The 25,423-nt window shown below is 36.7% G+C and overlaps 1 protein-coding gene across 2 annotated transcripts in view; it reads left to right on the top strand.

Moving 5' to 3' along the window:
• The window catches only part of MDGA2 (MAM domain containing glycosylphosphatidylinositol anchor 2), a 793,609-nt gene that overhangs the window by 649,512 nt on the left and 118,674 nt on the right, over window positions 1–25,423 (top strand). For both annotated transcript variants that reach the window (XM_063440282.1, XM_063440283.1), the window contains exon 10: window positions 17,272–17,420. In XM_063440282.1, coding sequence (XP_063296352.1) covers window positions 17,272–17,420 — 149 coding nt within the window. The remainder of the gene's footprint in view (window positions 1–17,271; window positions 17,421–25,423) is intronic.

Genomic DNA, 25,423 nt, shown 5'->3' on the forward strand with positions numbered 1-25,423 from the left:
GAAATTTCCCGGTATCCCAGTGGGCCAGTCCGGCCCTGTAGGGGAACCACAACCATTCTGACGGGCCGCACACATGGTCCTATGCCCAAAACAGTTCCAGGGCATTTGGTGCTTTTGCCGGTCAACTTCCGGGAGCTCCTGTGGCCGCAATACAGGGTGCTCTGGCTGGCTCCTAGGTAGCATTTGTTCCCCTTAGTCTCAGACAACTTCTTTCCAAAGAGCACTCCGATCCATGCAGTGTAGGGGAAACGCCACCATGTCAAAGTTCTGACTGGCCGCACACAGTCCTATGACCAAAGAACTCTCAGGGCTTTTGGTGCTTTGACCGGTTAACTTTCGGGAGCTCCTGTGGCCGCAATACGGGGTGCTCCACTTGGGTCTCGGGCAGCATTTGTTCCCCCTTAGTCTCAGACACCATCCCTCCAAAAAGCACTCTCCATGCAGATTTCAAAGTTGTTTAAAACCCTTAACCAAGTTGTACGGTCACGTGGTAATGAGACTGGTTGTCTCCACACCTGGTAACCCTGTCTGTTGCTGGGTTTTGAGACTGACCATCTCCACCCCCAGTGATGCTTGCTGCTGCTGGGGAGAGGGACCGAAAATCTCCTCTCCTTTTAACTCTGGCTGCCACTGGGGAGAGAGACCAGTTGTCTCATCTCCCTGCCTGTTACACTGCCACTGGGGAGTTAGACTAACTGTCTCCACTCCCTGTGATGCTGCCTGGTACCAGGTAGTGCAACCGGCCATCTCAACTCCCAGGGATGGGGGACCAAAAATCTCCTCACTTTAATGAGCAATACTGTTTCTTTATCTCCAGGTCAGGATTACAGTATGATCCAGCACGTAAAATTGTGTAACACAGAGGACTGATAAGCAACGTATACTGGACCTTAGAATGGCCGGACTAACGTACCAAAGAATAGTCAGGAATAGCCGAGGTCAATGGACACAGAAAGAGACAACAATAAGGAAAAGCCAGGGGTCAGGGATGCCAGAAAACAGGGAAGTCAAAATCAATGCCAAAGTAAAATAACCAAAACCAATAACCAAAACCAATAACCAAAACCAATAACCAAAACCAATAACCAATAACCAAAACCAATAACCAAAACCAATAACGCGCTCTAGGACAACCACAAGGGAAACCACAACAGGGCACTGAGCAAGAGAAGAACTGGGACTAAATACCCCGCATGTGGATCTGATTGGTTGTAACCAGCCTTTGACCCCAAAGGCAGTTACCAGGTTCATATTTGCATGATTGCTGCTCAGCACAAACCCTCCTGTGTTTTGATTGCTGCTCAGGACAGTAAATGTCGTTAATCACATTATGTGCGCAATACGTGACACTCCATCTCACTCTTATATGGCTTTTTTCTCCCACTCTCTCTCGCTGTATGAATCCTTTTTTCACTGATTTCATCTCTCTCCTCTCTCGTTCTCTGCCTTCTTTCTCAATCAGTCTCTTGCACTCTCGCAGCAGAAATACTCAGTCAGATAATTACCAAATGTTTGCAGTTTTCTTATTACTTAAAAAAAAAAAGACTTTCATGGCACCAATTCGCTTAATCCCTTTCAGTGTAATTCACTTGAGTTGTTCTGATAGGATTTTCAGTAATTTAGCCCGCTGAAAGATATGCCCACAAACCAGACGTTTTATCACATGGTGTAATGTAATGTCTGGCCTTTGATGCATCAAAATAAAGGCCAAATGTTCCAAGGGAAGAAGTTTCCAGTTTCCCACAAGGTGCAACTTTTTTTTTTACACCTTTTAATTGATTTCATTTGAGTTGTCTATATGTTTTAATCTTCTACAGATCCCAAGCTAGGAATATATATCCAGAAAATATAAAATTACCTTTTTTCATAAGAACAAGAATACTTATATTTTTTACAGCATGAAATGTCTGCAGACTACTAAACTTTGCTTTATGTCTGAGCCTTGGTTTCTCAGCCTGTGGTATGTATACCTGACCAAAATCAGTGGCTGGGAATCTTAGGGCTCCCCAGGAGACGACTGCTATGCGCTGAGGCATAGTAAGAACCAGTTTACTCAGATGGCAGGTGCCTGCTCTGCCCAAATAAAGTGTCCAAGGAGATGCTGTAACTGGGTGGTGAGGGAGCTGTGACTATGACACCACTCCAGCATCACTAAACAGCATATGAGGGAGCAGAGCAAGAAGACCATAAAAGGTGACAGTTTCTGTAAAAAAAAAAAAATTCAAAAAAAATTTACATTTCAGTGTTAACAAAACTAAAGGGCCACTGCACGCAGATCTGGGGCACTGTAGTGTTCCTTTAGTTTAAAAACCCTAAAAGTAGCACAAAGCAAGTGAAAATGTCAGCAGAATACATCCCCTATATCCCTCACATGTTCACGGATTCCAAAATGTTTCCCAGCGTATAACGTACAAGGTATAGGTATTTTTTGTAATCATTAGCTAAGATTTTTTAGTACGTGGCTATTTTTATAAGATCTATACGATACTGTTTAATAGGAATACAAATCAGTAAAAAAAAATTAATAAAAATATGTAAAACAATCAGTTTTATTTAACCAATTCACTACTAGAGAAGGGCCCAAGACATTGGCAAGCCAAGTGACAGATGCCTCTAGCTGTAATGTGTGTAAGGGCTGGATGTGTTGTCTAGATTTATATCAGTCTACATCATTATACTGCAGACAACCCATCTGATTATACAGTATTGCTATTTTCAGGCCTGTACTGGAAGGTTCTTTGTGAAACAACTATATTCATAAGCATAGGCCATTGTTTACTTCCAAATAATATAATTAAAACTTAATCTGTATGCCAACCCATGTTCCTATGGATAGGCACTGTCCTAATGACACCCAAAATCAGCAAGTACAATGTTAAAAGCAGGTCTTGTGGGAAGAAAGGTCAAAAGTTAGCAGCACCAGCACTTCATGTATTATTTATTATGTGCATTTAAATGTTTTTTTTGTTTTTTTATGTTATAAATAATCATTTCCCAAATGTTCAATGTTAAAGGGACACTCTGAACCCCTAAAGCACTTTAGCTTGTTGAAATGCTGTGTGAAAATTAAAAAAAAAGAAGAAAAAAATGCATATTTTAGCAATGCGCATTTTTACAAATTAACTTTACACCACCATGGTTTTCACACACAGGCAACAAGTCCGGTTACTTCCAGGTTTGTTTAACTCAGTGGAGCTAAACTCAGCAGTCGTCACTCAGAGCACCTGAAGGAAAAACTTCTCATTAAGCTGCATGGAGAGTCTGTGATTGGATAGTCACAGTCTCGGCTGGGGAAAAAGGGGAGCAAATAGGGCACTAAAGAACTGGAGCCATTTCAAGGATATACTTAATGAAAAAAATGCATAACTAAATGCATGGATGGCTTCATTTGGGATATATCACTAAACAGTGATTTATCTTTATTTCGTTTTGCAGTGGAGTAGCCCTTTAAATTAAAAGTCCAATCTTTTCACTTATTTTTATTAACAAATGCCTAATCTATTCTTCATTTAAAAGTATGAATGTTTTTCACAATTATTTCATATTTTATAGTCTTTTTATACATGTTGGCTGGATTTAAAAAATATGTTAAAAGTTTTCTCCTCCTCTGTGCTTTAAACGGTTCTCTGTATGTGTTTTATTATTCAACTATATTTCTCCATATATGGTTTAAAAAATATTAAAGAAATATTGAAATTGCCCTTAAGGCCACATATAGTTAAGTCATAGGACGATGAAGGAAATTTAGGTTTTACTTTATTGGGCACTCTAGTACTGAAGAGAGGTGAAAGGGTCCAACATTAAGTAGGCTGTGGTTTAGTGACTCCCCCCTCCCCTCAGAATTAAGAACAAAGTAGCTAAATTAGTAACATGGCTGGCTTTGAGATTTTTTTTCCAGTTCAGTTATTTTAGCCTTAAAGGAGTTACTCCAATCCTTTTTAGCAAAACACTCTTTATGCAAAGAAACACTGTAGCGTTAGGAATACAATATGTATTCCTAATGCGATGGTACCCTGTTAACTGTTTGGATGCCAACCCCATTTGGCAAGTAGTTAAAATGCCTTTTTACTTAACTTACTCCCTCACAGCACCTGTCTTCATGCTGCTGCCCCACTTTATAGATCACCAAGATTGATGTACATTTTTGCACAAATTTAACATGAAGCAGCCTAGACGAGTTCCAGGCTGCCCAAGTAATGTGTGCTGGGGGTAAAACTAGCACCAAGCACAAAAGTGCATATTTGTATGTACAATATTTCAAGCAGAAACAGTATTCAGACTCCTACCATGACCACTTCTAAAAGCAGACTGCAATGGTGGCTCCAAGGTCCTTGGCTGAGACCTGAAAAACATTGATTTAAACGTGTATACAAAACATAGCTAGTCTACTCTACCACTCCTAGCTGTAATTTCCTTTAAATAACTGTATCTCTCTTCTTTAGGCCCAATTTTAGATTTCTCCTGCCTGCAACAAAGCCATTTAATTCTATTCAGCTCTAACCAGCTGCCCACCCTGGTTCCTTCTAGCTATATAGCATGCTCTTCCAGCTGTTTGGAGCCACAGTCAATCATCTCCCTTCACATGTTATCAGTTACTGCAATTATACTATTAACTCTCTCTGCCATCACCTTTAAATGTCTCTTGTCTCATCTCCTAATTTTAACCTTCAGATTGCAGTCTCACGGGCAGGACACGCTACCTGTTGTGTTGTCTGTCTTATTTTGTTGTATTTTTCCAAATTGTACAGCGCTGCATAATATGTTGGTGCTTTATAAATAACAGTAATAAAAAAATATTTTTAAAATGGAATTAGATTATATGCTCCAACTTGTCAGACATACTTTCCAAGCCCCCTTTCTCTAGACTAAAAAAAATCAATTGATAGGCAAAGTTACAATGACAGCTTTCGGGTCCTATGGCTGAGACCTGGAAAAACATTGATTCTCTCCTCTGGAGTATAGTTTTTAGGAAATAAAATTTGACATACAAGATTATTTGTTAAATACTGAATGGTTTAAGGAACACTATGGGCACCCAGGCCACTTTAGCTCGTTGAAGTAGTCTGCGTGCAGTGTCCCAGCACCCTTAAAGGGAAACTCCAGTGCCAGAAAAACGATCCGTTTTTCTGGCACTGGAGGGTCCCTCTCCCTCCCACCCACCAATCCCCGGTTACTGAAGGGGTGAAAACCCCTTCAGTCACTTACCTGGGACAGCGGCGATGTCCCTCGCCGCTGTCTCCGCCTCCGCGACGCTCCTCCTAATGATTACGTCGGCCGGTGGGCGAGACTAATCTCGCTCACCGGCCGAGGAGACCTAATGCACATGCGCGGAAATGCCGCGCATGCGCATTACGTCTCCCCATAGGAAAGCATTGAAAAATCATTTCAATGCTTTCCTATGGGGTTTTGAGCGACGCTGGAGGTCCTCACACAGCGTGAGGACGTCCAGCGACGCTCTAGCACAGGAAACCTGTGCTAGAACCCAGGAAGTGACCTCTAGTGGCTGTCTAATAGACAGCCACTAGAGGTGGAGTTAACCCTGCAATGTAAATATTGCAGTTTATGAAAAACTGCAATAATTACACTTGCAGGGTTAAGGGTAGTGGGAGTTGGCACCCAGACCACTCCAATGAGCAGAAGTGGTCTGGGTGCCTGGAGTGTCCCTTTAACCCTGCATACTTAATTATTGCAGTTTTTTATAAACTGCAATAATTACCTTTATGGGTTAACTCCTCCTCTAGTGGCTGTCTGGTAGACAGCCACTAGAGGGACTTCCAGGTCATCTAACTGAAGCTGGGTGTCCTCACACTAAACATTTATAGTTAAATCCCCCTCTCATAATATTGTAAAGCGCTACGGAATCTGTTGGCGCTATATAAATGGCAATAATAAATAAAATTAGGACTTCAAGCATCACCGGAATTCCCTTAGAAAAGCATTGTGGGGGAAATCCAAATGAGAGCATGGTCATTGCGGTGCATGCGCATTAGGTCTCCCATGTCGACATCAGTTAGGGAGCAAAAAAGACAGACCTGAGGTAAGTGACAGTAGGGTTTTTTAAAACTTTCTGCACCACGGGGGGGGGGGGGGACTTGACACAGGGAGTAGCTATAGTGCAAAGAAAACAAGTTTGTTTTCCTGGCACAATAGTACCCTTTTAAAATGACTGGATTTCGACAGCATTAGCAATTCTCAGTTTTACAAGAGCCAAATGTAGTAAGGATTCAGTCGTTCCAAACAAATTTGTATCATTCACTCTGAAGCGTTCAGCAGATCAGTAATAACTGCATGCAAACCAATTTAAAGCACAGGAATTGCTGATTTATCAATGACCAAATGGTGACCGAAGAAAATGCAAATGCTTCTGGAATGATGTACATTCGAAAATTATCCTTCACTTGCTTTTTGCAAATGAATGGCTCATTTAAAATGAATCAATAAATACAAATTCTATGGGGTTTAAAGAGAGGCTACTCTAAATATTTATGGGGGAGTACCTAGTACCTAGTGACAATAGGTCACTTCCTGTTTATTAATAGTATTAGAACCCGCACATATCGCCCATGTGTGGTCCTCTCCAGTGAATATTTAGAGTAGCCCCCAGCTGATGCCCACAGGTGGGGCACAGTTCCCACCATAATCTCACAGGCCACAGACCCATTGGATGTTTTCTAGCAACAATGGCTGCCCAGTGGCTAGTTTTAAACATTAATTATAGTATATGTTGGGACAAAGGGAGGTACAATACACCCATTAAAATAATATTGTCATCTAATCGACCCTCATTATTTATTTATATGTTTTTTCTTTATTAATGTGGCGTCTGGCTGCCAGCGTGCAGTTCAGTTTTTTTTTTTTTTTAAATCTGAGCCCAGATTTAAATAATTCTGTCCAGATTCCAGCCATTCAACAACCTTCAAAGGCTGGCATTTGGACAAAATTTAGATGCATTTGGCCAATGTCTGTTTTTAAGGTTAACAAATTTGTAAGTTTTGATCTGAGTTGACACATAGATTTACGCCAGTTTTGCTAGGTAGTAGTAATTGCAATGTTTCAACTAAAATATGAAAAAAACAATTACTAACAGCAAAGAAAACGCTAACTTAAAGGGACACTATAGTCACCAGAACAACTACAGCATATTGTATTTGTTCTGGTGAGTATAATAATTCCTTTCAGGCTTTTTGCAGTAAACCCTATTGTTTCAGAGAAAATTACAGTCTAGGGATACCTCCACTGGCCACTCTTCATATAGCTGCTAAATGTGCTTCCTGGGGCAGTCCTGCACACTGTGCAGCACTGCCATTCAGTGTCTCCATCCTCTGTATGGAGACACTGAGCTTTCCTCGTAGAGATGCATTGATTCAATGCATCTCTACGAGGAGATGCTAACTGGCCAGTACTGTGTTTGGCTTGTGCTGGCTCTGCCTCTGCTCTGCCTCCTTGACAGTCTCAGTCAATCCTATGGGAAAGCATTGTGATTGGGTGAGACCACCACTTTTAATGATATCAGCCAAGCAGGCAGATAAGGGGCAGAGGCAGCAGCTGCAGACTTATATACAAGTCTAAAATACTATATTTAGAGAAGCATGGGAGGTAGGGCAGGGTGGGTTAGATGGCGTTTTTAACACTATAATGTCAGAAGTACATGTTTGTGTTCCTGGCCTTACAGTGTCCCTTTAAAATAAACCTTTTAGATTGCATTTAAAAATGAAAGTTACAATATTGGGCTCAATAGCCCAATATTAAGGTAAATCAGGCCCTGAACACTCCCATTTCTAAGAGACTTATCGCTACCTTCATAATCATCCCCACTTATCTTTAAAAGGAAAAAAAAAACACTCTACCCAGAAGTACACAAACACAAATTTAAATGTCTTTCAGTATGCTCTTGTTTAGAAATAATTTGTACTCTTTAAGTCACAAGCAGATAAAAGTCAACCTGTATACTTAAATAAAATGGACTAAAAGAAAACTAATACTTCAGGGGACAAGTTGCAAAGATGCATGATGAGTTGCAAAAAGCCAGAGTGTAATTTGTTCTTGTATGAGTTCCCTTTAGTGACTTTATTTATAAGAGGTCTCTACAGACTGACAAGGCAGTGGGGGATCTTGAACTATGCCTTTAGCATGACTACTTTTATTGCTGATCAAACTGTATATTTTAGTCTTCTTGTCAGGAGTCACACTAGCTGTGTAGCACCACAGTGTAACGCTAAAGGCAATTTTAATATGCTAAATAAGGACATGTTTTTAGAAGAAAGTCATTTTTTTCTTTGATCTTGAGCTTAATTCAGATTTTCAGGGTAACTGAAGGTTACACAAAGCTAAAAATATATTCTCATTATTTATGCTAAGATAGCTCACTAGTCAAGTAAAGAATGTTATTACATTTTTAGCAGCTTTAATTCATCCTGGATTATTTATTTATATGTATGATAAGCTTTAAGCAGGGGTGTCCAATGGGTAGACCTGAGCTTTTGCACAACTGCAGCTTTCACAGTGATTTTCCAGTTTAAATTAGTTTCTCAAATCTTTGTATATTTAATAATTATTCAAAACAGTTTGGGGGTCAATTGTCCGTTTTAGTACCTGTTAATTCTTTTTTTTTTTTTTTTTAATATAGCTAATCAACTAATACTCAGTGGTGCAGGGTAGCTTTAGCAACTGTGGAATACTGGGTTAGAATATTTCTCCAACCCTTTTTCCGCTTTATTAGGATAATGCCCTATTGGCATTATTCTGTGGGTGTCCCCAAATGAAACACTCAAAGGTACTTACCTCACCTTTACTTACCTCAACCCAATGCCAGGCAAAGATCCCAGCACTTCTTGGCGCACCCCCTTTAGGCATCACAGGGGCCGTGTCGATGTCCAATTAAAGGCTTTTGTATGAGAAGCTTTTGATTGGAGGATTTAATGGGCTAACAACTCATTAGAGCCCATAATGGGAGGAGGAAAGGGAGGGAAAGAAGAAGGAACACTGCACATCCAGACTCCTTCCACCATGACAACTTAAAAAAAAAAAACAGAAGTGGTAATGGTGGTTTAAGGAGAGTAGAGAATGGGTTACAGTTTAATTAATGGATTATGCAAGCAGAATCTTGGGGCCAGTAGCCGCATGGCATGTAAAAAAGTAGGGGTAATTATTAGCAGAACATATTATAGGATGAGGGAGTAGGGCATTTACTCATCCTCTCATGTAGTTGTCGTGAAATAGGGGACATGGGCCTTGAAAACCTCTAGCCCTAACCTCTTTCCATGTAGGTTAGCAAACCCAAGCTTTGTCCTGTACTACCATCTCTACAATTTGTACTCCACCTCATACATAAGTAGCTGTGGTGAAGAAATTTAATTTTACATTTCTGATACATCCTGGTAATTTTCTACAACCTCAGTGGTGGCAGACAACTGCTGGATTATTTTGTTAGCATTTCCCTAGTTAATGGGTGTCTGAGGGTCCCCATTCAATCTATTTTCTTTCTCCAACAATATTTCTTCAATCCTAATTAGTAGATTTTTATTTATTTCAGTGGCACAGGAAGTGGTAGTGCTTTACTAAGTCAGTGCTATATATAAAGCTCATGCATATGGCTAGAAAATTGACTTTTACATTTGTTAGAAAGTTAATCGTAGCGAAGAGAGTAGATGCATTTGACATTATTCAGTTTTGTTAGGAGTTGGTCTATGTAGGTAATATTTGTACAATACATTTCTTTAGTAACTTCTTCAGTATTTACTTGGTATTTTTTTCGTGATAGTACAGTTAGACAATAGTCATAGAATACCTCATCTGTTTGGAATAGCCCAGCATTTTTCCCATATGACAATTAAGCTAAATCTGACCCTAGGACTGTGGGATCATTCTGACGGATCTACATAAGTAAAAGGTAACTTGAGAATTTTTGATGACATGCAGAAGCCTGGAGTAACAGTGGGGGTAGTGTGCACCTCAGCTGGAAAGCACTGTAGTACATCATATATTAAGACTAGAAGCTGAGCTAGAAAGCATTTATATTTCAGGTTAGAAACACCATGCAGAGTAGAACAAGCTTTTATGTTAGTGACAGGAATGAAGATTGATTTTGGAAAGGACGTAGATCTATTTAGCAATAAAAAAAATATCTGGCACATTTCATTCACTTGCATAGCGCACTTTTAGTTTGTAACATAAATCATATCTATTAAGCAGGGAACCCATACTGTTTGCACAAGAATTATGGATAGTGTATGAGGATGCTATAATCGTAGATTTTCAATGACTGCAATAATTTATTGTGCATTAGGTATAGTGCTTGGTTCTATTACCTGTGATAAATGTATTATTAGATTTATCTTCAAATTGGCCATAGACCATAAAAGAAAACTTTGAGGTAAACAGAGAAATCAACTTTTTATTGCTAATAGAAACTTCAGCAGCTCAAAATGCACATATCTGTAAGTGTTGGAGTAGCAATATCATTCATAATTTAATGAAAATGTCTGCTAATCAGACGGTAGGCGGAGCCATAATAAGTATATATTGTTGCAATCGTGATCTTTTTTCGCAGTTTTTTTTATATGCTTCTCTGGTTCTTGCTCAGTTTGTTGCTCTATAACAATAAATAAAAATAAGACTTGTGTACAATGAGAATTTCTTTTTCCCGAAAACACACGTTTTTTCAGGACACCGAAATCTCAAACCATCGTTGATTCAGCCCAGCAGAATCTGAGTATCAGAACTCTGGCTCAGGAACCAAATTAGATGAACAAAAAGGGAGCAAAAAATAGCAAAAATATATATTTCCCTGTAGTTTGGTTTACAGATCAAGTGAGAAAAAGTAGCCAATAGATGGAAAAATAGGAACAGTAAAAAAAAAAAAATCTATATTTATATATTATATTTGTACTGCTCCTCCTTTTTTCTCTCTATTGCTCACATCTTACCTGATTTGTGAATAAGATCAACATTTACTGACTGTCCACAAGGGATTAATTATCTTTTTTTCACCATTATTCATCTCTTTTTTTTTTTTTTTTTTGGTGTCACGTGAAGAAACCAAAATCACAATTCAAACATGCTTGACTGTTGCAAACTTTGTCATATATGACTTAAAAAGCTATCAATGAAAATGCCTACTGACTTTCATTTAGAGTTTAGTGCCTAGACCTTCTTTTAGATATATGCATATAATGACACAACACAAAGAGAGAGAGAAAGCGGGAGGAATAGTACACGTGGAAAGTGGGAGGAAGATAGGGAGGACTGGGACACATGGAGGGGAAGGGGGAGAGGGAGGAATGGGACACATGGAGGGGAAAAGGGGGTAGAGGGAATGGGACATGTGGAGGGGCTGGGGGAGGGTATGGGCCACATGGAGGGGCTGGGAAGGAGGAGGTTATGGGACACATGGAGGAGCTGAGGGGGAGAGAGAATGGGACACATGGAGCATCTGGGGGGTGGAGGGTATGGGACACATGGAGAGGCTTAGGGGGAGAGGGGATGAGACACATGGAAGGGCTGAGGGGGGAGAGGGAATGGGACACATGGAGGGGCTTTGGGGTTAAGGGAATGAGCCACATGGAGGAGCTGGGGGGAATGAAACACCAGAAGGGGGGAAATGAGACAGATGGGAGGGGGAGCCAGGGCAATTTTCGCATTGGGGCCTGGTGGCTTCTAGTTACACCTCTGGTTACAGGGACCTCAAATGGGTATTGTTGTAATAATTTGCACATTGGCTAATCAAAGCTTCCAATTGGTGTTTTTTGTACATTACTTAATTGTATTATTTCAGTTATGCCTATTATAATTAAATGCATGCATGCTTTCAGTGGTGGTATATCTTCTAAATTGTTTATATATATATAAACTATAATAAAATATAAATATATTTTTTTATTTTTTTTCCCATTGGAGTGTTCCTTGAAACTAATTACATTCAAGGAACAAGCACACTGCAGTTTCAATTGAATCTAAAAATGACAAAATGGATATTAGAATTGATAAAACAATTATATTTATATGTATTATTAAACACATTTGTTAATAATATATTGAACTGGAGATGAAGTATACATGCTATATAATGTGTTTTAATATTTCATGCAGAAAATAACATAAAAAATAATTGATCCCAGTACATAGTGTGGAAAATATTGAAGAATAATCACTGTAGAATACAAAATCATTTAAAATTAATCTATTTATGGAAACAAAAAAAGCAATATGCTAGTATGTTGCAGACTTACTTTTATAAAATAAATAAATCATTTTAATAACTGCAATTTTAAACAAATGCTCCATGGGTTAACCTTAGAGACAGGCTGGATAATTTGCAACATATACTATTGATTTTTTTTTTTAGAAAGATATTAACTTTAAACATGATCTCTCTTTGAAATGTATTTAGTATTTCACATTAGTTTTCATTTTGAAAATAATTGCCTCTTTTTTTCTTGACTTCACTCTTGTTTTGTGATTGGCTGCTCACTGATACATGATTTTCACATGAAGTCAGTTACTGAGATGCATAACAACACTGAAGAGCCAATTGGCATCAAAATGGCTGTCAGGGTGTTGGCTCACGGTGACAAGTCATTTTTCTTTTCAAAAAAGTGAGAATTTAAAGTGAATTTTGAAGCGAATTTCAAATTTAAGATGAAAATAGCCACACTGGAAACATTCTCTAAATTTGTAGTGCTTTCAGTTCAGCTTGGCCTTAAATGTGAAATTCACTCTCAATTCACCTTGAATTCTAACTTTTGTAAATAACCCTATCAATCAGTTATGCTTTTAGTTTGGTTACCCTGTCCTTAAATTTGATATTCACTTTGAATTCACTTTGAATTCTATGTTTGGTAAATAACTGTACAGATTTCTTCAGATGCATATTGCAATGAACAGACACTAGTGAGAATTTCAAATATATTATACTAATAAATAAAATGTGTACAAAATAAAATTTTGCTTCTTTTATTTTATCATCAATATATTTCAATCATTCAATTTAATTTTCAAGTCCTTAAAAACCTGATTTATTGTTTTGTTTTTGTTTTTCCAACATATTGTTTTGGTATTTTAAAAGAACACTATAGACACTGTAACAGCTTCATCTTATTTAAATGCTTATAGGTTCTGGAGTCTCTTTGACCTGTCCTTCTATTCAGTGGTTTGCATTTAATGTTTTTTTTTGTTTGTTTGTTTTTTTATATATATTTATTTTTCACTTAGTTATCATCCATATAACATACTTTAAAAATAGATTTACTATATTACAATTAATTCTTTTAATACATATATCTAAAACTATGATTTTGCATGTTTATACAATAGAAGTGTTCAAATCACAAAGATGGTCACATTAATCCCTTTCATACCCATACAAACGAAAAAAAAAAAAATGAAACTACTAAGTTTCCTAACAATGAGAGAGTGGTATTGGGGAATTAGTGGGTGATTTAAGCATTTGTTCTTGAATATCTAACCCAAGGGGCCCAAATTTCCTCATTTTTCTCTTTGGATACTCTATCCAATGCTATGCCTGCTTCCATCCTGTATTGGAAATCCACTTGGGTACGTATGTCGTGCCAATTCAAAGGGCCTATGATTCTCCAGTTCCTGGCCATAACTATTTTACTTGCCATAAAGATATGAATCAGGAGAATTTTAGTTTTTATTTTAACCCTTGACATATCTAAATGGAACAAAAACATTTGGGCAGTTATATCAATTTGTGCCTTGAGAATAAAATGTACTAACCTGGATAGAATTAATTTCATGGGGTTCAGCTCCTCACAATCCCACCATATGTGGGGGAATGAGTCTAATGCCCTGCCACATCTCCAACAATCTGGTAGGAGTGTAGGTTGAAATTTGTGTAGACAAGTGGGAACCAAATACCATCTATAAACAAGTTTGAAATAAACTTCCCGTATATTTACACCATGTATATGCCTTTTTACTAAGTGTAGACCCGATATCCACTCTTCAAGCGAAAAAGAAATTTGAAATTCTTGCTCCCATTTGATCATTGCTGACGCTTTATCTATTTGCTTTTGGTTTTTTACAAAGTGATTAAATCTAGAAGCAATTTTTTCCCTATAATGGAATGCTATAAATTGATCAGTTGGGATATTTTCAGAGAATTCTTTACTTAAAATGAAGGATTTTATTCTTAGATAATTAAATACTTCTTTAGAAGGGAGATTATATTTAAACTGTAACATTCAAATTTTACAATTCCACACTTTTTCCATTCTTGAATATTTATATCTTTTACATAGAATTTTAAGCATGCTAGTGGGGCATTTTTTGATATATATTTGGTACCATATTTTTTCTATAGATATTTTACTATGTAGATCATTGTATTATTCATTGGATTATTAGTTTTTATACTTTTTACAAACTCACTATCGTACCATATGAGGAATAGAGGTTCGAGATTGCCAAGGTCAGCTTTTTCAATGTCTATCCAAGTTGGTCTTGAGGTTGTAAAATTATCACACATAATTAGATGTATGAACATCCGGAAAGGAAACTCCCCCCTCCCTCCAATCTCTCCGTAGAATTTCCAATGACACTCTGGGTCGCCTGTCCTGCCAAATATAGTCTGAAATCTGTTTTTGAAGACCGCGTATTGTCTGGGAGTCCACCATCAGCGGGAGATTACTGAATAGAAATGTCAATTTGGGAAGTAAATAGGAATTAACTGCTTAAATTCTTCCCATCCATGACAGTTCTACACCCCTCCAAGTTTTAAGAGTTCTCCTAAATTGGGTGGCTATATCTAAATAATTAAGTACTCCGATTTCCCTATATTCCAAAGATAGGATTACCCCTAGATATTTTATATTCCTAGCCTCCCAATCACACTTAAATTCCTCTTTAAGCATTTTTTTCCCTAGGCCCATTTAGGCCCTTTGTCAGAATTTGTGTTTTCTTTATATTTACTTTATAGCCTGAAAATTTACCGTATTCCTTAATAAGACAAAATACTACTGGAATAGATCTGATAGGGTCCTTAAGAGACAGGAGAACATCATCTGCATAAAGTGTTATTTTATTCTCCAGAGTATTCACCTTTAGCCCACTAATATCCTCACTCTGTCTAATAGCGGCTGCCAAAGGCTCTATAGAAAGGATGTATAGCAGGGGTGCCAAAGGGCAACCCTGTCACGTCCCATTTCTAATTGGAAACCATTTTGATTGAAACATAAATCCGGAGACCCTGGCTTGGGGATCCTTATATAATGCCATTTTACACTCCTTAAAAACGCCATCTATGCCAAAGGCCCTCAGAACCTCTTCCAGATATTTCCCGCTAATGCGGTCAAAAGGCCTTCTCGGCGTCAAGGGTGACCAAAGCAAAGGGGGACGGACTTTGACTTGCATGATATAAAACATTCATTATTTTCCTAATATTGTTGAGCGTACCCCTACCCTCCACAAACCCACTCTGATCTATATGCACAATATCTGGTATAATTCCTTTAAGTCTATCGGCCAGAATTCTCGAATACAACTTAATGTCTAAATTGATAAGAGAAATTGGCCTATAGTTTAAAGTATGTGCTGGGTCTTTATCTGGCTTGAGAATTGGCATTATGGAGGCCTGAAGCATTTCTGATGGAATTACTTTATGAGTGGCAAATTCATTGAATGTTTTCAACAAATATGGAGAAATTATGCCATTTGTTTTCTTGTAAAAAAAATCGATGAAAACACATCTGGACCTGAGGCTTTGCCCACTTTTAAAGCACTAATTATATTGCTAATCTCCTGTATAGAAAAATAACTATTTAGCTGAGTTAATTTCTCATTTGATATTTTTGGCAAATTTAATTTATCCAGAAACTGCTGTATTTCCCATTTAGAATGCTCCTTAAGTTTTGTATTATACAAACTTCTACAATATTCTTCAAATGCATTCGCTATTTGAGTTGATTAAAAAAGTTTTTTATTTCCAACTATTATATGTTTTATAGATTGAAATTTGTTCTTATTTTTTATTTATTTGAAAGATTTTTTCCTGTTTTATTATTACCATAATACCATCCCTGCTTTAATATTAACACTGCTCTGTTTATTTTCTCTTGAGTTCTTACCAAGATTTTTTTTCCGATCTCCTCAATATCCTCCAAAACCCTATAGTCTAAAGTAATCTTATGGAGTCGCTCCAATTTAGCCAGATCTATATTATGCTCATTCACCCCCTTCTTTCTGTTTTTTTTATATTTTCGTTTAATGTTTTAAAGCTAAACAAGAGTCCCAAGCTACTCATTCCCTCTTTACTGCTTGGGATAATAATAATAATGAATAAGCATTAATCTGAGCAGCAATGGTGGGTGGCTGTGTCTGGCTGAGACTGTTAGCTGACTGCTTTAAGCCTATCACAGTTCCCATTGCTGGTATAAATGTGTTTGTCTAGAATGAAGTATGCAATCTCCGGCTTAGCCATACCTCCAGTATTGGCTGGGCTGTGGATGGCCAGACTCTCTAATTATGTGTCAAACTGCTCAAATATGGTTTAACATTCAATAGAGGGGTAGTCAATTAGATTAAATTACCTTGATATTTGACTTGTTTCACACCACATTGTAGCAATAAATGCCTATTTAAAGTGCTATAGTAGTGCTCACTTTGAGCTTATGTCTGAGCATCTGTCAGTTTGCGGGCCCTTAAAATGGATCCAGTATTTAATCCTCATCACACTGCCTTACAGTCTGTGGGAATTTAAATGTTAATTCAAAGGTCTTTATATAACTTTGAGTATTACATATTGCTCATCTGTCAGTCTGGGACCACTAAAATTTACAAAGGGAAGCCCCATTTAACACAGTAAAGGAGTTTAAGCATGCGTGGGATAGGCATAAGGCTATCCTACCTATAAGATAAGGCCAGGAACTAATAAAAGTATTTAGAAAATTGGGCAGACTAGATGGGCAGAATGGTTCTCATCTGCTGTCACATTCTATGTTTCTATGTTTCTATGTATTGATTTATGCCTGGAACTCCCTGGTGTGAGCAGGGATTTAATCCTGCTGACACGAAAACTTTAGGAAATTCCATGCCATCCAAACAACAGCACAGCCCACTCTGTGGATATCGATATGGATCATCCAACATCAGGAAGAGGTTAACTATTATTAAACAAATACTGCAGTTGTGTTTACTATAATAACAAGTACAAGTTATTTGTTAAAAAAACAAACAGAAAAAAAAACCTGTAAAATCTGGACTTGGAATTTGTCTTAAAATGATTCCGATTTAATTATTGCATTTTCTTTTCAGGTAAAGCCTATCCTCCAGAGTTTTATTACGACACATACAACCCTCTTTGGCAAAACAAAGCTCGCATTTACTCCTATAGCTTGCAATGGACCCAAATGAATCCAGATGCTGTCGATCGAATACTGGCATACCGTTTGGGACTCAAACAGGTGACATAAATTTAATATGGTAAAAACATACAAAAGCTCTGCAAAATACAAATGGTGCAAGTCACAGAGTTTTGTGACTACATTGAAATAAAGACCACAAAGAGATCGTATTTCTTTACAATGCAGTAATATTAAAGGTAAATAAAATACATTCTTAAAGGAACACATACAAGGAAAGGGAGAGTATGGCACCAGAGGAGACATATTTAGTGTTGTTAACCCATTCAAAAACAGTAAACACTAAAATGAGAGACTGCACAGTGAGATTCAAGCATCATAACAGTTCTATTGAGATTAAGTTGTTATGTTGGTTGTAGGATTAGTTTAAATGTATACCATTTAAGGTTTATAATTTTATTATATAAAATATAGTGAATGATTAGAAAACTATATAACTGCTGGACTATAAAAATAAATTAAACTGTTTATGCAAAATGTTCCAGTCTAACTATAACAGTTAGAAATTAGAAATGTTCATGATTGCTGGCTAAAACTAGAAATGTGAGTCCTGTATAATGATCAATTGTGGAGCAATGCTTTAAATCATGGTAGCAAATGTGGATCTTGCAAAAATTAATGAGATACCCTTTTATAATGTAAGTAATGTACGTAATTAAAAAATCTCAATTGTATATAAGTGAAGTACCTTATATATAGCTGATAAAGTTACATTAAAGAGCAACAAATAGTATAGCATATTTTAATGTGCACATAAGTGTCATACACTGATTTTTAATACTAATATTGGCCTTTATTTCATTTTATCGACTGAAAATAATCGAAAAAATATAAACTATTTTTGGATGAGATTTTATCAAATTTTGACTGGATTTAATGCCAGAAGAAAGTCAAGCATCTGAATCTGATAAATGGGTCTGCTGCAATGGAAAACTCCTCATTTGAAAGCCCATTTATTGGCATTTTTAATTACGAACCTTAAAATAAACATAGAAATTAAATAAAACCTATGAATTTTATTGTGATCCCCGTAGAGGGGAATTTGTAAGCCTCCACCCTGCCCTCACTGGCTGTGCATGTTGGTATTTCTGCTTACCAGCAAGCAGTCAGTGGCTGCTCACTCTAATAAAAGTCTAGAGAATAATAAAATAAATAAATAAGACTTGCCTGTCATTGCACTCTGGTTGGCTAACAAACCCGAGATTTTACAAGCAAACCAATCAGAATGCTCTGAATGAAATTGCATAGAATGGGAGAGCCTTGTAAAGCTTGTTAAATAATTTAAAAAAAGATTATCAGAAAAAAATCTAAATAAAACAACCATAAAAGGGAACCAAAAAAAATGTGGTGAATTACTTTATTTATTTAATGACATATACATGTTCAACTGCTATACACAAACAGTATTATTTTCTAAAGTGAGAATTCAAAGTGAATTTCAAATTTAAAGCCCAAATATCTAAAAAAAAAAAAAAAGTCTGTTATGCTGTAGGTATGACTACTTAGGCCTAAATTTGTAATTCACTTTGAATTCTCACTTTAGTAGATAACCATGAATATTTGATTTATTTGTTTCTTTTGGGTTTATTTATAAAGAGGCAATCGTTTAAATCAACAGTCATTAGGAATATTCCATTCCAACACACGTGTGACATGCACAACAGTTATTTCATATACATCTGGAATGATACTAATAAATAATTAAACCCTAAAAATAAATTAATTATCCACTAAACAAGAAAAAAACATATTAATTCACCTTCAAATGTAAAGACATTTTCATTATATCAATGTTTAAAGGGACACTATAGTCACCAGTACAACTTAATGTAGTTGTTCTGGTGTCTACTGCCTGACCCTGTAGGTTTTTTTCTGTAACTCTAATGTCTACATTACTGCCTAGATACATTTACATTTACATTACTGCCTCTTTTTGGATTTGCTGAGATGATCAGTTTTGATGATCTCAGCCAAGAGGGACGAGCATGGGTGGAGCCGATGCCATTTTCTTTTGTATTAAAGGGGCAAAGAGGATCCAGAGGCTAAAATGTGATTTTAACACAATTGTATTCCTGACCCTACATTGTTCCTTTAACCCCTTAACTTCTTAATGAAGGATGACGGACCGGGTCAGTCATGCTGGGGAAGCACTTAATGGCGGATGACGGACCCGATCTGTCCTGCGCTAAAATTAACCCCAGATCGCCGTGGTGCTGGCGATCGCGGGGTTAATGCTGTTGCTGGGTGCCTCTGAGTCAGGGGCAGACCAGCAACAGCAAATTGCGATGTCCCAGCCCACGTGATTGAAGTGGAGAGAGACAGATCATTGTTACATTGTGTCCCTGAAGTGAATGCATTGTCTGAAGAGGTTCCAAATCCCCATTACCCTGTTCTTTTAAAAAAAATTAACCCTTTCCCTGCTGATTTACTGCCAGCAGTGATCAAAATACAGATCACAGTACTTTACTGTGATCTATTTTTTTTTTACCCTCAGGGGTTAAATTTGATCTTTTAGTAACACTAAGGGGTTACATTTTAACATTTAATTTTTATTAATTTGTGATTTAATTAGTTGGGTTGGGTGGAATTTAGTGGGAATTTAGTTATAAGCTAGTTAGGGGGGGGGGGAGGAAAAAAAAGTTTAATTTTTTTTTTTAGTTATTTAGTTAAAGTTTATTACCTTATTACGTAATGCTTAGGTAGTATAGCGCAGAGGAGGCTTATGCCCTGTTAGTGGCTGACTCAGAGGCGAACGACACTGCCTCAGAGAGTGACGCAGGTGACAGGGACTATATAAACACAGAATAAAATGTACACCTTAGGCACAGGAACATACAGTATAAATACCTATACATGTGTAGCGAATAGACAGGGATATCTAAAAAATTAAAAATAATAACACATAGTGCTTTCTGTATATTTAGATGAAAGAACAAAGTAAAATAGTGGAATATAACTCACAAAGTATAGAGCCGGATCAGGCTCTATATAATGCACTCCAGGGTGCCTATGCAGGCTTAAAGATGTGTATACTTCTTCCCTCTATGATGGAAATACTGATGATGGAGGCACCAGGTAAATATTAAAGACTTTATTATGGTTAAAAAGTAATAACTCTGGGTTAATAACATAATCGGGACAATAAGCAGTGAATAAATAGCAAATATAAGTCACCGCAGAAAAAATATAATAAAGAGTCCCAAGTAAAAGTCAGCAGACACGTTTCTCAAAAGTGAAGAGAAAGCTGTAAGCGAAACATGTCAAGTGGAGATTAAGGATTGCCTACAAGGACTGGTTTTATTTATAGTTCTTTTTACTATATAGTTCACTTTTAAATAGTTTTATTTATTCTGTTTATTAATAAAGATTCTGTTTTAATACCCAGTCACTCTTGAGCTCCTTATACTCTCACCATCACTCTGATGTTCCTGATCTACATATATCCCTAGGTGGGGATTGTTCCACCTAAAGCTCCATACACTAGAGCAGGTCATTGCTCTAGCAAATGTAAGTAGGTCAAATATTATTTACTTATCCTACTTTTACATACGTACTGTACCATTGGTATACATCCTTATTTTTTTCATATGATGAATCGCACTACCTTGGGAATCTGATACCAGCAAAAATAAATCCTTAGACGGGGATTGTTCCATCCAGGTTCCTAAAATAGAGCTTTTTAAGCTCTGGAAAACTGTTCTAATTTTTAAAGGTCCTATGGCTCTGCTTATATATTGAAGACCACAAATAAATTCTAAAAGAGAACATATAACACTATTTTGGATATCTGTTTTATCTTTTCATATTATTGGATTTACCTGAGGAAGGACTACGAGGATACCACCATTGTAGAATTTATCTTATTTAAAGAAGATTCACCCAGATAAGACTGGCTTTTACCTTATTTTATTTGGATTTCTCTTACTTGGACTATTTTATTTATTGTATTATTTCTATTTTTATTGATTTGTCTGGCACAGCTTTTACTTTTATTTTACCTATTGTGTTTTAAGGGTTTTGAGGGATTCCCTTTTTAAGTTGCTGCATTGTTCTGTTCTGTTTTAAAGCGCTAACCCTCTTCTTTCCGTTTGTGACTAAGTGCCTACTAAAAACGACTGGACATACCCCATTTACAATACCTTGGGGTATCTACTATTGCAAATGGAATGCTATCATGGGGATAATTCTTATTTTTGGGTCTCAAAGGCAACGTAACCAATCTGGGGGATTTCAATGTGAAAAAAACTGAAAAATGTTACATGCTATATTTGACCCTGTAAGTTCCCAAAACACCATAAAACCTGTACATAGGGGATACTGTTTTGCACGTGAGACATCGCTGAATACAAATATGTGTATTTTATTGCAGTAAAAGCAAACAGTATTATGACATTCACAGTTAAAATGTCATGCAGAACTAAAAAAAATAACATTTCTTAATTTCTCACTTTTTTATATTTTATTCATATTAAATTATGTTTCATAGCTGAAATATTTGATGATAAATGAAAGCCCTATTTCTCCTGAATAAAATAGTATATAATAAGTGTGCGTGCACTTAATATGAAAGAGCTGAATTACAGTTGAACAGACATATAGTCAAATTCCATGTTTTTCCACTTTTTATTTTGATCAAAACGTGTACATTTGGCTCAGTAGTAAAGGGCTTAAGGGGCTAAGGACGTAGTCAAATGTACATGTTGTAATCAAAACAAAACATAAACAAAACCTGGAATTTGCGCTAAATATCTGTTGAACCATAATTTACCTCTTTCATACTAAGTACACCCACACTCATTTTGTTCAGGGAAACAGGGCTTTCATTTCATATCAAATATTTATATATGAAACGTAATTTAATATGAATAAAATGTAAAAACCTTTGAGATATTAAGAAATTGTGTTATTTTTCAAGTTCTGCATGGCATTTTAATTGTTAATATCAGGGCTTGAGTCCTGCAGGAACGCATGGAAATGGAGTTCCTGCACTTTTTCCACAGCAGGAATGCCGTTCACATTTTTGATACTGCAGGACTTGTTTGCCCGTGAGGCAAAAAAGGCATTTGCCTTGTTAGCCTCGGGGCAGGCGGGCGGCGAGAGAGCGCTGATTGTGAGCTCTCCCTGCTTAGCTCATATTTTTTCATTAAAAAAAACTGCACTTTCACTGATGATATCATTGTCAATATAGGTTTTATTGCTCATGTACCCCACATGTACAAGATTTTATGGTGTTATGGAAAGTTACAGGGTTAAAAATAGGGCATGTTAATTAAATTCAATGGATTTTCTGCCTAGCTTGTCCCTCAAATTATAATTAATAAAATTAATTAATTATGTAAATATAGTAGATAAAAATACACATTGAATATATAAAAACATTTAAAATTTGATTTTCTCACCCCTCCTGGGTGGTATGTTTATTCCTCATTCTTGGGAGTTTGGGCCTGGGAGAGGCCTGGGAGTTTGAGGGTTCTGCTCAGTATCATATATATATATATATATATATATATATATATATATATATATATATATATATATATATATATACCGTATATACTCGAGTATAAGCCGAGTTTTTCAGCACATTTTTTGTGCTGAAAAACCCCAACTCGGCTTATACTCGAGTCAGTGTCTGTATTATGGCAATTTGCATTGCCATAATACAGACTGGGGCTGTGGGGGCTGCAGAGAGCGTTACTTACCTCTCCTGCAGCTCCTGTCAGCTCCCTCCTCCTCCACGCCGTCCGTTCAGCATCTCGGTCAGCTCCCAGTGTAAGTCTTGCGAGAGCCGTGGCTCTCGCGAGACTTACACTGGGAGCTGACAGAAGAGCTGAATGGACGGCGCGGAGGAGAAGAGAGCTGACAGGAGCTGCAGGAGAGGTAAGTAATGCTCTCTGCAGCCCCCACAGCCCCTCCCACTGAACTGCCAATGCTGGACCACCAGGGAAGGAGAGCCCCCCTCCCTGCCATGTATCAAGCAGGGAGGGGGGAAGAAAAAAAAAATCTAAATCATAAAATATTAATAAGTAAAAAAAATAAAATAATAATAATAATAATAATAATAATAATATTACAAATAAAATAAAATAATAAAAAATAACAATAAAAAAAATTAAAATAATAGAAAAATAATAATAATAAAATAAAATAATAACAAATAATGAAATAAAATATTAAAATAATTAAAAATAATAATAATAAAATTGCCCACCCCCCACCAAGGCTCTGCCACACACACACACACACACACACACACACTGCACTCATATACACACACTGCACACACTCATACACACACTGCACACATACACATACACTGCACACACACACTGCACTCATACACACACGCTGCACTCATACACACACGCTGCACTCATACACACACGCTGCACTCATACACACACGCTGCACTCATACACACACACTGCACTAATTTTTTTAGGATCGTATTTTATTTAGAAATTTACCAGTAGCTGCTGCATTTCCCACCCTAGTCTTATACTCGAGTCAATAAGTTTTCCCAGTTTTTTGGGTTAAAATTAGGGGCCTCGGCTTATATTCGGGTCGGCTTATACTCGAGTATATACGGTATATATATATATATATATATATATATATATAAAATATATTAAGATACGCTTATGACATTACAGTTTTTTTTATTTGTGTTTATTTTATGTACATAATTAATATTGTATAATTTAATTCTAACTGTATTTTGGTATTAATATATGCATATATTAATACCAAAATACAGTAAGAATTAAATTATACATGTATTATATATATATAATAAGATAATTAGGTGATTTAATTAACTTATAATATATTATATATGCATAATACATGTATAATATTCTACAGTAATGTGTGATTTTAACATTGTTTTTTGCAATGTCCGCCGCAATCACATGGCCCTGGAGGGCTGAAATAGAAGCAGGGGGACTGCCTGTCTTGAGAGGCAATCCCCCCAGACCAGGATCGCCATGGATCGCTGGTCTAGGTAAGTGTGCATGGACAGGAGAGCTAACAATCATTAGGGCGTACTTTGCGGTGTAGCATCCTTCCTTCAGTCCATCATCCCTGACATCAGACAACAAGGATCAGGCTAATTGTGAACTTGGTCTCGTCAAGGGAAAAGAGGTAAGTTTAACCCTTTTCATATTTTTGGCATTGGATGAAGACAGACAGAGGGGTTACTACAATTGTATGGAAACATTGTTTATTGCTTGGAGTTACTTTTAAATATTGTCCTACACCCACAGTGTTAAGTAGTAGATGTTGCACGTCAGATGTCACATATTAATTAGAAAAACAAAGTGATTTTAGCTCAATAGTTTATTAGCATAAAGTGGTTGTCTGTTACACAAGGTCCGTTTTGCATGAAATACATTCTGTATGCACACATTGCAAGACACTATTAGTTGCATTATAATCATATAAATGACCTAGGTTTTTTAGATAGATAAGATTTGTGGATTGAAATCAACAATAAAAAAATATCTGCTTCTGTGCCTCATAAATATTATTCTACAATAGATCAAAAGTGGTGCTTTACATATAAAATGTAGGATAGTGAGCTTTGTACTAGTCATTAATATTTTGCTACAGCAGTTCATTATTTGATGTTCTACTTTTAATAAATAGCAAGCTTTGCAAATGTACATTGATCATAGATCAAAAGGAGAAACTATTTCTGTGATTATAATCCTTAATAGCTAGTACTGTCTATGAATTGTACATTAAGCATAGGCCAATCACAGCTTTTGAGAGGATCCACAGTCAATTTATACTTAAATGAGAGTACTATAATGTATTTTGCTTCTGGTTCATTATAAGTATTTGTGGTAAAAGCCCATTGTGTAGGACTAAAACATCAAGGTGAATAACTGTAGGAGTTACTCTTTCCGTAAATAGATCAATCCTGTGATAATAATCATATATCTTTTATGTGTCATAATTATTCTACACCAGGAATGAAGAACACCATGAATTATATACACTGTAGCAGCACATCAGATATACGAACAGATCGTTTTACAAAA

Source organism: Pelobates fuscus, chromosome 13 (assembly GCF_036172605.1).
Source record: "Pelobates fuscus isolate aPelFus1 chromosome 13, aPelFus1.pri, whole genome shotgun sequence".
NCBI classification, from domain to species: Eukaryota; Metazoa; Chordata; class Amphibia; order Anura; family Pelobatidae; genus Pelobates; species Pelobates fuscus.